General features: G+C 45.9%; 1 protein-coding gene across 2 annotated transcripts in view; it reads left to right on the top strand.

Annotated features, from left to right (window-relative positions):
* Window positions 1-14,563, top strand: part of SLC22A23 (solute carrier family 22 member 23) — a 95,230-nt gene that overhangs the window by 75,385 nt on the left and 5,282 nt on the right. For both annotated transcript variants that reach the window (XM_068670962.1, XM_068670963.1), the window contains 4 exons: window positions 6,015-6,117; window positions 7,951-8,183; window positions 10,879-10,911; window positions 11,716-11,839. In XM_068670962.1, the coding sequence (XP_068527063.1) occupies window positions 6,015-6,117; window positions 7,951-8,183; window positions 10,879-10,911; window positions 11,716-11,839 (493 nt within the window). The remainder of the gene's footprint in view (window positions 1-6,014; window positions 6,118-7,950; window positions 8,184-10,878; window positions 10,912-11,715; window positions 11,840-14,563) is intronic.

Genomic DNA, 14,563 nt, shown 5'->3' with positions numbered 1-14,563 from the left:
TTACATGCAGAGGATTCTGGGCAACCCAGAGCTCACATTCCTCAGGCTATGCTCCTAAAATCACTGCATGGTTTTTCTCATTCTGGACACAGTTCCTCTCCGCTTTATCTCCCTGCCTTGCAAAGTAGGAATAATCTTTGAGGAAAGCAGCGGAGATGATTTCAGTGATATTTAGGAAGCACGTGAATACTCTGACAGCACTGTAGGAATGTCTCTGAGGAAACCGATGATTTTTGCATTCACTGTGTGGTTTGGATAATAAGGCAGAGGGGCATTAGTTGAATGAGAACGGTAGAGACATCATTAATAGCTGCCCGTTTGGTGACTGCAGCAAGCGTTCTGGGAGGGAAGACTTACGTGGCCATCTAATGAAGTGCTATGTTATAATGTATGTGAGCGACTGGAGATTGCAGTGGCAACCTTATGACTGGATTTTTCCCATCTGTTTTTGAGTGTAATTAGAAATACAGGATTGAAACAAATGGTTGCAACCAGTCCTTTGAGATTGTGTTCACTGAGTTACCTGGTTGTTCTGATGAAATGACCTCCATCTTACATGTTGTTAGCATTTTTGTCCTATGTTTTTGTTGGAAAGCCATTCCCTAATCCAAATCACTCTTGTGCTAGGGTACCTTTTAGCATTCAGTTCAAATGTACTGTAGCTGTCCAGGTTCTCTGTCTTTTTTCCCTTCCCACTTGCTCCTGTTCTGCAACTGTCTTTGTATTAATTCTCTTTTCCCATACTGCGTTAGCAGGCCCTGTTCCTTCACTGTGCTAAAGTTCTCCATTTCCTCTAGTTTGATACCTTTAGTTTCTCAAAGAGTGATGAGCAGAATTGTAAAAAAAATCCACAGAATCACAGAATCACAGAATCTCTAGGTTGGAAGAGACCTCAAGATCATCGAGTCCAACCTCTAACCTAACACTAACAGTCCCCACTAAACCATATCCCTAAGTTCTACATCTAAACGTCTTTTGAAGACTTCCAGGGATGGTGACTCCACCACCTCCCTGGGCAGCCCGTTCCAGTGCCTAACAACCCTTTCAGTAAAGAAATTCTTCCTAACATCTAACCTAAAACTCCCCTGGCATAACTTTAGCCCATTCCCCCTCGTCCTGTCACCAGGCACATGGGAGAACAGGCCAACCCCCACCTCGCTACAGCCTCCTTTAATGTACTTATACAGAGCAATAAGGTCGCCCCTGAGCCTCCTCTTCTCTAGGCTGAACAAGCCCAGCTCCTTCAGCCGCTCCTCATAGGACTTGCTCTCCAGGCCCCTCACCAGCTTCGTCGCCCTTCTTTGGACCCGCTCAAGCACCTCGATGTCCTTCTTGTAGCGAGGGGCCCAAAACTGAACACAGTACTCGAGGTGCGGCCTCACCAGAGCCGAGTACAGGGGGACGATCACCTCCCTAGCCCTGCTGGTCACAGTGTTTCTGATACAAGCCAGGATGCCGTTGGCCTTCTTGGCCACCTGAGCACACTGCTGGCTCATATTCAGCCGACTGTCCACCATCACTCCCAGGTCCTTCTCTGCCTGGCAGCTCTCCAACCACTCATCTCCCAGCCTGTAGCTCTGCTTGGGGTTATTGCACCCCAGGTGCAGGACCCGGCACTTGGCCTTGTTGAACTTCATATAGTTGACCTCAGCCCATCGGTGCAGCCTATCCAGATCCTCCTGCAGAGCCTTCCTACCCTCGAGCAGATCGACACACGCACCTAGCTTGGTGTCATCTGCAAACTGCATCCCTTCCGTTTCATTGTCTGAATTGAAAATACTTCATGAACACAACAGACTGGTGCCTTGTAGTTGTTGGTGATCAAGTAGCACATGGCCAGCTGCACCCCAATTTTTGTTAAAAGCTTTTCTTCCAGCAGAAGCATTTCTCTTGATTTGCTGAGTTGTATTTTGCATTTTCAACTTGCATTTGCCACATATGATCTCAGGCTCATCCAGTTCTCTCTGTTGTCCCATTTCCATGCTGTCCTGCTGGTCGTGCCTCAGTGTCACTAGCAAACTTCCCTGACACATTCCTGAGCTTTGTGCCAAACTCCCTAGTGAGGTTATTAAACCAGATTTATTTATTTTTTGAGAACAAGACAAGTCACCCTACCAGAACCTCCTGCCATCCTGCTGTGATTTCCATTCTTCTGCCTCTTACTGCCGTCTGCCCATCAGTCAGCTCTTCAGCCACCAACAATTTCTGTATGTGAGCTGATAGCCTTCAATTTTCCTTCAACATTAAGCTTTAAAAAAAAATATATAATAAATAAATATATATATACAAGGCTATTAGCCCTCGATGATACAACTGAGCACAAAGGGAATTCACAGAGACAGAAATCCTGGAAGTTATCAATAGAGCTGTGCATCAGTAGCTCAGCGTGCCTGTGAGCAGGTTGCTTCAGCTCTGCATTTCAGCCCTGTCCGTCTCCTGCTGCAGAGCTGTTGTGCTCCGGGGCTTGACAGTGCCTCTTTTCATGTTCAAAGAGCTCCTGGCAGTAATGCTCAGCAGCCAGAAAAATCCAGCAGAAGTCCATCACCGCGGGACACTTGTCACTTTGGACATCCTTTTTCGGAGGGTTGTTTCGAGCTTTGTCTCTTTTGCCAAGTGATGCAGGGATGGGTAGCTTCATCTGAAGCCTTGAGATACTTTATGATTTTGAAAGCCGTGGTTCTGAAATGCAGACTGGATCCCACGAGAATCCAGCAGCGTTGGGAGCTGGAAGCTGATGGGGTTTCCCTCCCAGTGAGACATTCACAATGTCCCGGAGAATAGCTTTAATTTCCACTGAGACATGAAGAGTTTGCTTGTTGACAGTTCTCCTACTGAGTCCCTGAATAGGAAGCCTAGAGTGTGTGTGGGCTCTGGAGTATGGGAAAACTCATAACGGGCCTCTGAGAACATGGGTAAAAATGTTTTTTTTATTTTCCACACTCACCCTTCTGGTAAATCGGTCAGAACCAAAATGTTTAATGCAAATTCCCTCCGAACTGGTGACTTCAGTGCAAATTCAAATAGGTTCGGGGAGGGGGAATTTTCCTGGTGTTATTCCAGTAACTGACAGAGTTTGCTGCCACGTGATTTTCTGATGGGCATCGGCTTGACTTCTCTTTTAAGATCTTAGCATTGACCTGTGGCATTCAGACAGCTGAGGAACTGCCGAGGCTTGGCTGCTGCTTTCCAGACAGCCCCTTGCAGTCAGGCAGTGCAGGTCCTTCCACAAAAAGCCAGCTACCCCAAAGACAGCAGGCAGCTGAAACAAGAGCCAGGGCTGTAGCTGATGAGGTGGTGTTTTTCTTCCCACGTCACATACCTTATTTGCTGCCATCTGAATATTTTGATTACTGTAAATGATTGACTGAAAGTGATTGATTTTGGTGTGGGTTTGTTTGTTTGTTTTCAGAGCATCTGACTGCTGTGTATATAGAAATAAAGGATGGAGAAGGTCATCAGGGAGATTTAGGAATTTGGAGACTTAGGGAGTGCCTCATCTGAAGCAAGTGACTTATGCCTGGATTTGGAATTTTTAACAAATTAAAGGGGGGGCGAGGGAAGATAACTGGTAGAGCCAAAAGGCTCTCAGTAAAGGCAGGTGCTATTTCCATTCTTTGGTGTAAAGTTGGAAGCTGTATAATATATATGCTTTATATACATATTATACATAGAAAACATATATAAATAAATAAAATAAAATCCTTGTAATGCAACTACATCTGGAATCTCTTGGGAGACTTCATATCATAATACTATGTACTCGTAGAGTGTAACCCCTGACATGGTGGAGGCAAGGGTTCACTGCTGCCTGAGGAGGGGTAGATAAGGGGTACAATTCCCTCCTGTAGGATCCTGCTGAACCAGGGGACGTGTCTGCTGGTTCGAGTTATACACGGGCTATCTGTTGTGTAAGGGTAGAACAGCAGCTGGTGAAAAACAGTAACAGGAATTAGTTTGGAAGGACTGATTTATAAAAGGGGGCTTAAGTGCACGTGAGAAGGATATGTGATGGTAAATATAGGATATAGGGATTGTAGCAACTGCTAATGTGTGAACAAAGCAGAAGTGGAGGGTAAAGTAGTATTTGTCTCCTAAAGGAAGGGTAGCTAATTAAAGTGTTGCTTCTCTTAATTTCATTTAACTAAGTTGTGGCTCAAAAAAGCACACTGACAATAAAATCCACTTCTTCCTCTCCTAAATAAGTAAATAAAAATGACTCTGAGAAATGGGGAAAACTCGTGACTCTGATAAAACTCATGACTCTAATAAAAATGACTCTGAGAAACACCCAAAATGAGAAAGTTCTAAGAACATGGCATCAGCTGAAGCCTTCTGGTGAGATGTTTTACTTCAGAAGTCCAGAGATGGTCATATTTAAACAGTTTGAGAGCGAACCCTTATGTCCATATGAAGCCTGTAAAATATGTTGTTTGGGCAGTGATTTTCATTGTTTCTCTTGAGCTGAATTAATAAGCAGTCATTCTCCGGAAAGCTTTTCAAAACCTTGTGCTTTTCCTACTGCTTTGTGTGACTTTTTCACTGCAGAAGGCTTGGCTGGGGCTCAATTATAGACTTTACAACTCTGTTTTATCTGTCTGCTGTTGTTTTTCTGAATTAGTTTGTTCCCACTTAATCCTTTCCAAAATCTTGCTACAAAAATCATTTTGACCTTGCTCTTTGAGATTAGGTACCATCATTTTTATTGCTTTTTTCTTTTCTTTAATATAGCCACGATCCGTTGCTGAGCCTGCTGAGTGCTCCTGTAGTGCAAACATTAATTTGACCAATTTCCTCTTTTGCTGCAGCTCTGCTTTTATGATTTTGTGGGCCTCACACTGCACGGATGCTGGGGAGAAGGGATATTACTAGGTAGCAAGCCGACCAGTCGGGTAATACGCTGCTTAAGTACAATCATTAATGTAAAATACCCTTCATTCCTTTTCTCAAAAATATTCCCTGTAGTTACTCCAGATAGGCGACCAGGAGTGACCTGTGAGCAGCAAACAGGACAAGTGTTTGCATCTAAATAGTATTTCTTTGGTTTATTATTTTTATGATACTGCTTTCCAATAACAGCAAGTATGTTTTTTTGTTTTGTTTGTAAATCAGGGCTGATTTATCTCATTTTCCCCCAGTGGCTTGCTTTTATTTGCCTTTTTTCCCCCATCTTGCGTCTGTTAAAGGGATCACTGATGCTTGGAGTAAAGCAGAGGCCAGGGCAGGCAGCTGAGGACACGGGGCTAATTGCTGGCACACAGAGGGAACGGATGCAGGGTGCAAAACAGAGCCCTGCTGCCACCTCGGAACAGTCCAGAAAGCAGCAGTATAAGCCTTTGCCCTAAAAACATCCCTAGTTTGCATTCCTCAAAGGCATCGGTTTTGTGATGCTGCTTTATAGCTCCAGCTTCTTCCTCTTGCAGCGGGCTTCGTGCCCCTATGGCTGTCCCACCGATCCCACAGCTTGGGAGCAGTGGTTCAGTCAGCGTGCCTTCACGCTCAGCCTCTAAGCTGGTGATATTTGGGAAGCAGGCTTTAGCCTCCTTGTTTAAATCCAGGTTTCAGGAAAAAAAACACCTCAGATGATTCCCACACAAACTGGGTTTGACTTCCAGTCCTTTCCAGTGGCTTTTCAGATGAGTATTGCAGAAACGCGATGGAAGTCAGCAGAGCCCTGAAGCTCTTCAGGATGTTTTGCATCATGCTTGCTGGGATTAAATTCCCCACTGCCTCCTTCTTACATCAATGTTTTGGCTTGGAGGAAGGTGTGATATCTGAGGGAACTCCTGGGCAGCTCTTGAGCCCCGAGGAGGTGGTTGCTGCAGGAAGCTTGGAAGAAGAGGGAAACCTGGAGTGGACTTCAGGCAGGTTGTTTAGCTTCCTTAATAGCTCATGTTAGTGTAATCAGAAGTGTCCTGCTCTCCACAACATCCCTGAGAATATCTGTAGTTCACAGGCTAAACTGTTCCTTCTCTTTGTCCCCTCCAAAAGACTAATTTCGGCTTATTTTGTTTCAGAGCTGGAAAAGGAGATTGCCAGGAGACCAAAGAAAGTCTGCATTGTCAAGGTGGTGGGGACCAGGAACCTGTGGAAAAACATTGTGGTACTGTGTGTGAACTCGTAAGTGTCTGGGGGGGGTTCTGAACCGAGAGCAGCAATGGGAAGTGATGGGGGCCACCTCTTTTTCCCAATATGGGACCCTTAAAACTATAAATTTTTCAGGGTCTCTGATAAATGGAGGAAATTGTGGCTGTTTCAGGCAGTAGCACCGTGTGTCTTTCCAAGCATTGGGCTTTGTCCTGAAGCAATGTTTTTGTCTTAGGCTGTTTTAATAGCCAGCATTAACTCTGTTTGTGAAATATGGGGGAATTCTCCCCTTCTCCCTCACCCTTTCTAATAATGCCTGTTTGGAAATTCCCTAACCCAGCACTAGGCAGCCCACGGAGTGACTTCTGGCAATAGCATGTGGAGGCTGTTTGCCATCCAAACAGTGTGAAGCAGATATGTGTTGAAGAAAATAGCTTTCAGTGTTGTCTTTATGGGGTAGAAAAAAAAAACAAAGACTATTTAATTTTGTTGTTCCTCTAGCCTGGAGCTGTGCTGAATTTTTGCAGCGTGGAGCACGGAGAAGGAACTTTTCACAGGGAGTGATGAGACATCGAGGGAGATAAATGTATTTAGTTTTAAAAGCAAATGTTCTGACCTGCTAGGAAAACCAAGATAATTGACTGGTTCAAGGGCAAGCAGGCAGGCGAGCAAGCACAGATGATACATTAATTTGGCTTGTTGGTCATGGCCTAAATAACTTCAGCAAGGCTGTTTTCATGTACAAAAGAGAAGATGCACTCCGGTCACTCAGTCCTCCTCTCACTTGGAGGAGGAGTCAGTTATAATCCAGGTATCCAAAGCAAATGACATTTTTGTGTAACAGCAAGTACTTGTGCTATTGCTTTTTTTTTTTTTTTCTTCTATTTTTTTTTAGGGGGAAGTGTTTGATATTGGTGGGGGTATTCTAGAACTATGGCATTGATTCACAAGACTGCCAGAGAAATTCCTCAGCACTGTGCTGCCATACATACACTCAGTGGCTGTGTATTTCCCAATTGTTTCTGTGCTTACGTTAATACCCAGCTTAAACTGCCAAGTGCTTCAAATTCCTGATGGTCAGGAGGATAGAGATGTATTGATGTAATGCACCTGCCGTGCATTTTTGGGGACCTGGGTCTACAGCTGCAGCTTTGTGAGGTACAGTTAGTTTGATGTGAGCTTGTAGCAGGTTTGTATGGTCTGAATGTTAGGCATCATGAAGAAACTTTTAAAAGAAGGGGAGGCATTGGTCTGTAGGGAGGCATAAATATGTAGATTGAATTAGGGTTTCTTGTTTTGTAATAGTACTAATTGTTGCAGCATGACATGTGTCTTCAAATACACGTTTCTAAGGAATTTTCAGTTTTAACAGGCTAATTTGGGCAGTGAGATTCAATTCTCAGTATGACCAAATGCCATGGTCAGGAGGGTCTTCCTGGAAGAGATATTAGCATTGTGCTGTGTGTTGCTGTCTGAGCTCACAGGTTGGTTATTGCCATCAGTGGATGTATTGGGAGCAGCGCAATGCCCTTGTTGAGAAAGAGGAGCTCCAAAATATGTTGGGAAAACCAGTCTCACACTGAGAGTCCTTGTAAAACTGCTCATATACTGAGCAAAGGCTGTGCAAATGAAGTCAGTAGACTGCAAATCTCTGGTTGAATAGGGCTTTTATTATTATTATTATTCATTGCTTATTTTTTACAGTAGCACCTGGAAGTCTAATTTGAGATGAGTGTCTTTTTGCACCAGGCGTTGTATTCCTACAGCAGAAATGCTTCCCACATTTACGTGTTTCTACCTTGAACTACGTCGCAGTATGTGTCAACCTTTTCAGCAGTTTCCTCTTGCCCTTTCCTCTTTCCCTAGGCTGACTGGTTACGGCATACACCACTGTTTTGCAAAAAGCATGATGGGGCACGAGGCGAAGATGACGATCACCCACAACTTCTATGCGGACTACTATACCATGGCGGGGATCGCCTTGGCATCCTGCCTGGCCATGTGCCCAGTGGTTGGGTTTTTGGGGAGGAGAGGAGGACTCCTGCTCTTCATGATCCTGACAGCTCTGGCATCGCTTCTGCAGCTGGGCCTTCTCAACTGTAAGTTGGAGACGGGAGCTCTTCAGGACCACACGAGGCTCTTGAGTTTGATGTGTAGGGATAAAATGATCACAAAAGTCCATGGTAGAGTAGCTGCCTGGGAACGAGATTGGTTTGTGTACCACATGATCCTGTAGAAGATGACAGCAGAAATGCCAGTCACGGTGTATTTTGTCCCCCCTTTATCAGTTATAGTAGAACATCATTAGGTGCCCCTACAGAAATCCTTTGAAATCCTTCCTTGCAGGAGGAAAGGTACAGAGGTTTATGCTCTCTCAGAGTGAATGATTCACTATCAAAAGAGAATCAAGTTTTGGATTAAAATTTGTTGCCATCCCCCCCCCTTTTTTTTATTTTCTTATGGGAGGGGAGAGTAGATTTTAACATGCTTGGAGAATTCATGGAAAATGTTGTGCAGCTTCAGTTGGTTGCAGGGGTCACAAAGAAAACTGAAGACAAGGGACCAAGGAATATTATTCCTTTCCCTTTCTCAAATTTGACATCCAGTACAAGTACACCTGCATAGTTTAAGCAGCTGAATTCATTTGAAGGGTTCCCCGAACACTTGTTGCCTTAGATTCATTAAGAAGAATCATCGTGTTCTGGATGAGTCCCAGTGGCGGAGCTTGCTGAGTGTTGGTGCTGCTTCTAGTTCTGTCATGTAAAAACAAACAAAATACTCTTCCTTCAGTGAAATACCCTCTGGGGAAAGAGCTGAGGGGTTGGGAAGTAAAAACCTTCCCATTGAGTCTGCTTCCCAAATAGCCTCTAAAACAAGCAGAAGTTAAAGCAATGGGTATGTGTCCTCTGCTTGCTCTGAGCATCTCACTACTCAGAATAAATATGCGGATAGCGTGGAAACACACACCCTGCTTTTACTGGGGCATGTATGTAAGGTCCATGTTCACGTGTAGATGCGATTTCATGAAGTAACAGCTTCTCAGAGAGGTTGTTCCTGCCAAAAGCAAGACTGTCCCACCCCCTCCTTCAGGGATTGTGGCATTTCTCTGGCACATGGAGCTGCTTCAGCTATTAAAACTGTTACAGAAAAGTTCCCTTTCCTTTTTTTTTTTTTTTTTTTAAATCATATTTCCAAGAGTTAACTTAAGCTGGAGCAAATGGGGTGTGACGGGTCGGAGAGGCGTGGAAGCAGAGGGAAGGTGAGATGTGCCTGCCACACTTGTAGCTGACTGCCAGCGGATCCCTGTCCTGTGAAACCTCACCCCAAGGAAGGGGAAGGGGATTGAGAGACGTGCTCCTGGACAAACTGGATACGAGACAAACACCAGAACACTGGTTGTTGCTGTTTTCCATTTCTAAGTTTAGAAATGATTTCAGAGCTTTAATGAGAGAGGCCTTTTGCATTGAGGATGGAAAAAATTTTACATTCCCGCATGCTGCAGGGTAGCCCTGAGCCAGCAAATGTTGCCTATATTTACAGACCATGTTTCCTGAACGTGTTTACGAAGTTAACCTTTAGTGTATGCACTATTTGTGGAAGTGGGAGGGGGGAACAGGGAATCTCTTTCAGGACGCTGAAGAAGCTCCAGAGTTGCATGCATTTGCTCCCAGCTTGGCACAGATGTTCACATTTCCTTTGAGCACATTTACCATGTCCAACAGTGCCAGCTGAGAGGAGAGAAGCCCCCCGTCCCCATCTCATGCCCAGCCCTTTGAAAAGCTGTGACAATTCACATAGAGGTGCACGCTGTGTGTGCATGTTGTCCCAAAACTCCAGGTTCTGGTGGTGGTGTCCATCAGGGTCACAATAACAAAGTCATCTTGTTATTTTTGAGTACACCAGAGCCAATAAAATTCATTTTCAGTTCTTCAACAACAAAATGGTGAGGAGGAACACCCTGTAAGAATTGCTACAACATTTTCCGTGATGGGTTTAGATAGTTTTGTGAGCAAAGGTGCTCAATCTGGAAACAGCCATGGGCCCTAGGTGCTTTCTGCTACCTTGGCACGGGGCATCTCCAAATGCCCTGTTCCTGTGGGCTGTCCCTGCTCTCCTTCCCCTATTTTTTTGTGAAAAGAGGAGGGAAAGGCAGCCTTTAGATTCAGAGCAGCTTGTTTCCTCCTCCTCTAGACCATACCCCCCTTCTTCCCCAAAAGAGCTAGACAATGTTTGGAGAGAAGCAGTGACCCTGCTGAGCGTGAAGTCTGTTACAGCCTCGTACGTGTTTCACTTTTGCTAATTACACCCAAATTATGCTAATGAAATCAGAATTGGAGAAGGAGGGGGGAGAGAGAGAGAGAAAAGTGCTCCAGCACAGAGCAGCGGAGGTCTCCCACCGCCACCACGATGCTGATGCCGGGAGTTTTGCTCTCAGACCACAGCCTCTGTTGGCCATCCCCTCGGGGCTGCTGGACGAGGGCAGTTTCTCTTCTCCCCCTTCATTAACAACAAAGAGGCCTTTGTGTTAAGCCCAGCGGTAATTCTGGGTCCCTTAAAAACGCCGTGCCTCTGCGTTTATTATCACCGTCTCATTAGCATTCAGTCCTCTGGCTGCAAACAGCACGTTGCATCGGGCCGGTCATGTCACAGCAAGGAGTGCGTGGGAGCTGGGGGAGGCATGCGGGGAGTACCTTTTCCTTTTTCCTTTGCGTAAATAACGACTGTGTGTTCTTGTTTTCTCTCCCTTTCTCTCTTATTTTTGTCTTACTCTAACTTACGTGGTCTTGGACGCAGTGATTGGAAAATACAGTCAGCTTCCAGACTCAGGTATGGTTTGCAAACGCGGGTAGATCCGAAACCGTGGCCAAAGGCCCCAGAGTGTGGCTGCTTCCACAGAGGGATGCAGGGGGAAAGCTCACCTCAGGACCCCACTCATAAGGAGGTGTATTTGTGTATGCACTGTCTCTCGGTGCAGCATCCTCTCCACACAGCATGAACCTGGTTGTCTCAGCATGTGAGGAGAGGGTGCAGAGTCCCCAGGGGTGGTTATTAGATGTGGGGCAGTGCTTTCTCAGAAAGCCCACGTCTCAAACCGAGCTGTTGGGTGAAGGCTGCCAAGCTTGCAGCTGAGTTTGCAGACCCACCATTTGCAGGAAGTTATCAGGGAGATGGGAGCGCTTCTGTTTCTCTCCCTGCTTGTCCCGTGAGCCTCTCCAGTGCCCAAGCCACCGAGCTGTACCAGACGTTTGGCAACTCAACGAACGCCGCCTGCCTCCGCTTGTCTGTCAAATGTGGGAGGGAAGTGTCTGGTGCCTAAAAGGCTGCCCAAGGATGTGCAGTTTCTTTTTTTTTTTTTTTTTCCTTGTGTTTTACCTTTTTTGCGGTGGCTGGGTATAAGTAATTCAGAGAGCGCTGCTGTTTTGGGGCATGACATTATGATTTTTTTCATGTATGTTTGTGTCTTGGGTGCTTGGGAAAAAAATTTATAAATACCAGTTTTAAATTACTGTTACAAAAGTGACTCAATTTTTCTTGTTTAGGTAGAATGAGTAACATAGACCTGTTTTCTTCTTTTCTTTCTTGGCAATTTCTCCTTGTTCTCACTTTTCATGCACATGTTTGTCTTGACAGGTATGAGTGACAGTGTCAAAGACAAATTCTCTACTGCGTTTTCCATTGTGGGTATGTTTTCTTCGCATGCCGTTGGAAGTCTCAGCGTATTCTTCTGTGCTGAAATCACACCGACAGTAATAAGGTGAGACATCAGAATCCCCCCCGTAAAGGGCAGATAATAAATTGAACTCATTTTCTTAGTATCTGGCTGTGTAACTTACATTGTGTGGGGTGGGGTGGGGGATCTCCCATAATTAGAGACCACACGGCAATTTCTGGGCCACTTCTTAACCTGGTGTCACCGCAGGCAGGCTGCATAAGTAAGTGCCTAGCTGAGGACAGAGGGGCTTTGTTTCAGACGGATCCACTTTGAAAATCACCATTATGGTGGTTTTCGGCAGGCCAGTCATCATGTGAATTGCATTTGTTCGCAGTGTGGTATGGGCTAAAGTACTCGTCTGAACCAGATCATGTAGTTGAACCATTTTGTTAATTTGCTTGCCCTGTTGGATTTGTACAAGCAGTACCCATGTGAGCTTACAGCTTGGCATTAGCAGATACATTAACATCAGTGTGCAGAGAAGGACGTGGCTGCAATCTGCTCCCTGCCTCCACAGGGTAAGCTAATGCAGCTACAGTGGACAGGAGGTGTTGCAACGTGCAGTCTTAAATGCTGCTGGTGTGTATAGGTGCTCTGAGGACCTGCCGTCACATCTCTTACAGCACCAGTGTGTTTTGCCTTTACTACAGGCTTGTACTCTAGCTCTTTGTCATTTTTCTCTTCGCACCCAGAGGCTCGAAGTTTTTGTAAAGAGCAGCGCTTACACGCTGGGCAACAGCAGAAGCCAGGCAGATGATCTTCTCTGGAGAGCTTTCCATAAACTGTCTTGGTGTTGTCTGGTTTTTGTACCATTTTATTTATTCGCTGTTATCTTTCACAGCACAAAGGCTGTGCTTGTGTGTTCTGGATTATGCTTTCAGCAATGCCACAGCGATTCGGGAGTCCACCCTAACTCCCATTGAATTTCGTAGGAATGTAGGTCGTAGGGGTGGGAGGGAGAGACAGCGGAGGGAAGAGGATATTTTTTGTTCCCCCCCCCTCTGCCCCCAATTACATGTTTTTTTAATAACTTTGCAAAGCTATTACAGCAGAACTGTCAGATGAGCAGCCAGCCTCCTTGATCTATGGCCTTTTCTTCAAAGCTATCTGACTTTGTGAATGTTTTACAGATAACATTATTTCTACAGGGAAGGGAAAGTGTGAGTGGTGTGGAGATTGCACAGCAGCCCAAAACACTAACAGCTATTTACTTACATGCGTGTCAGTCAGTTTGGTCTTTTTATGCCTCTTTAATTTTCTGCTTGTCTCTGGAAGGCGTAGAGATAAGGAATTGGCCGAGTCAACCAAAAGAGAATCTGCCGAGCAGGGTTAGATGTGCAGTGTGAACTTAGCAGGCTTTTTCCTTAAATCACTAATATTGTCACAGGGAAGGGGACAAAATCCTGGCTGGGAACTGAAGTTCTGCTTCCCCCGAGTCTGCTGGGTGACACCAGGCGAGTGACAATAGCTGGATGTGCCTCAGGGTCCCCATGTATAAATAGGGATGATGACACTCTGCAGCGTTTTGCGGTCTGTCCTGCCACTGCAAAACCTCTTGGTAACATCTCCTCAGGGCTGTAATTAGGAGGTGGCTCTCAGGACAGTTCATAAACACATCTCAGGCTGAGGTGTGGCTAAGCTGTCTGTGTCTCTTGTTTTGGTGGTCTGTGGCCACTCCCTCATCACCTTTTTTCCAAAATATCACCTCTGGTGCCCCTTGGTGTTTCAGACCACCCTACTATGCTTTTTGGCTGAATCTTGAGGAGCCAAAGGGACAGGTAGAGAGAACTGGGGCTGCCTCTGAGGTTTCCTTGACCAGGGTCTTCCAAACATCGAATTCGAGCTCCAAATGGCTCTAGTAATCCATCTCTAATAATCTTGATGAAAACAACAGTGAGGGTTGCACAGCTGCTACGTAGGAACGGGCTGAGGAGAGCGTGGTGTCCTCCCTGTCCTCTGCGTGCTGGGTTACTGACAAGTGGAAAAGACATCTGGTCCACAAGTTCCTACAGGAAAAGGCAGGGAAAAAAACATAGGGAGGATTCAGGGACTGACTTTAAGAAGTGGCTGAACTGAGAGGACAAAGCAGCTGGGCCTGAGGTCAGCATGGGCCCTGTTCTGTGCAGGAGGATGGATCAGAGAGGATATCATTATTGAGAAAGACACTGCAGCAGTCGGCAAGAGGAAGCCCTCCCTGGCGCTCAGGGTGGCCTTTCTGAGGGCAGCATTTTGGACTCGGGCCCCGTCAGGACAGAGCATCGGCTGCCGAGCTGCCCGGTTGCTGCTGCGAAGGCAGCGTGAGCTCCATCTGCTCCCTAGTGGCAGCACTGCTTCCCTCTCCTGGCTATTTCCAGCTTCTTTTATCCCCTAGTATTTGCAGTACAGTCAAATACAGGAGGCACACCACCGTGTATTTGCAGTCCTTCTGCTGCCAGTTTCTGAGGGCAGTGGCTAAAGTAACGCCTGCTCTAATTACTGACATGAGGTGGAAAAACTCTTTTTCCCCCTCCAAACGTGAAGCTGCTTGCCCCGTAATAACAGAGCCGTCTTTGTTGCTGCCTTTTTCCTGCTTCCTTCCAGTTTCTTTGATGTCCTTCCACAGCTGCTTTCAAAACTCACCTCGGGTCCCCCTTGGTTGTGGAGATGCAATTTAGCCGTAGCAAGCACCGATGTGAATGAGCCAGTCTCCTGCGCTGATCGCTCGTGTGAGCATATTAATGAAGCTGCAAGGAGGCCAGTCGCACAAGGGCTGCATTCAGCTGCCTT

This window comes from Anas acuta, chromosome 2 (assembly GCF_963932015.1).
Source record: "Anas acuta chromosome 2, bAnaAcu1.1, whole genome shotgun sequence".
NCBI classification, from domain to species: Eukaryota; Metazoa; Chordata; class Aves; order Anseriformes; family Anatidae; genus Anas; species Anas acuta.
Note: the sequence above shows the minus strand (reverse complement) of the source record. Positions and strands in the feature narration are given on the sequence as shown.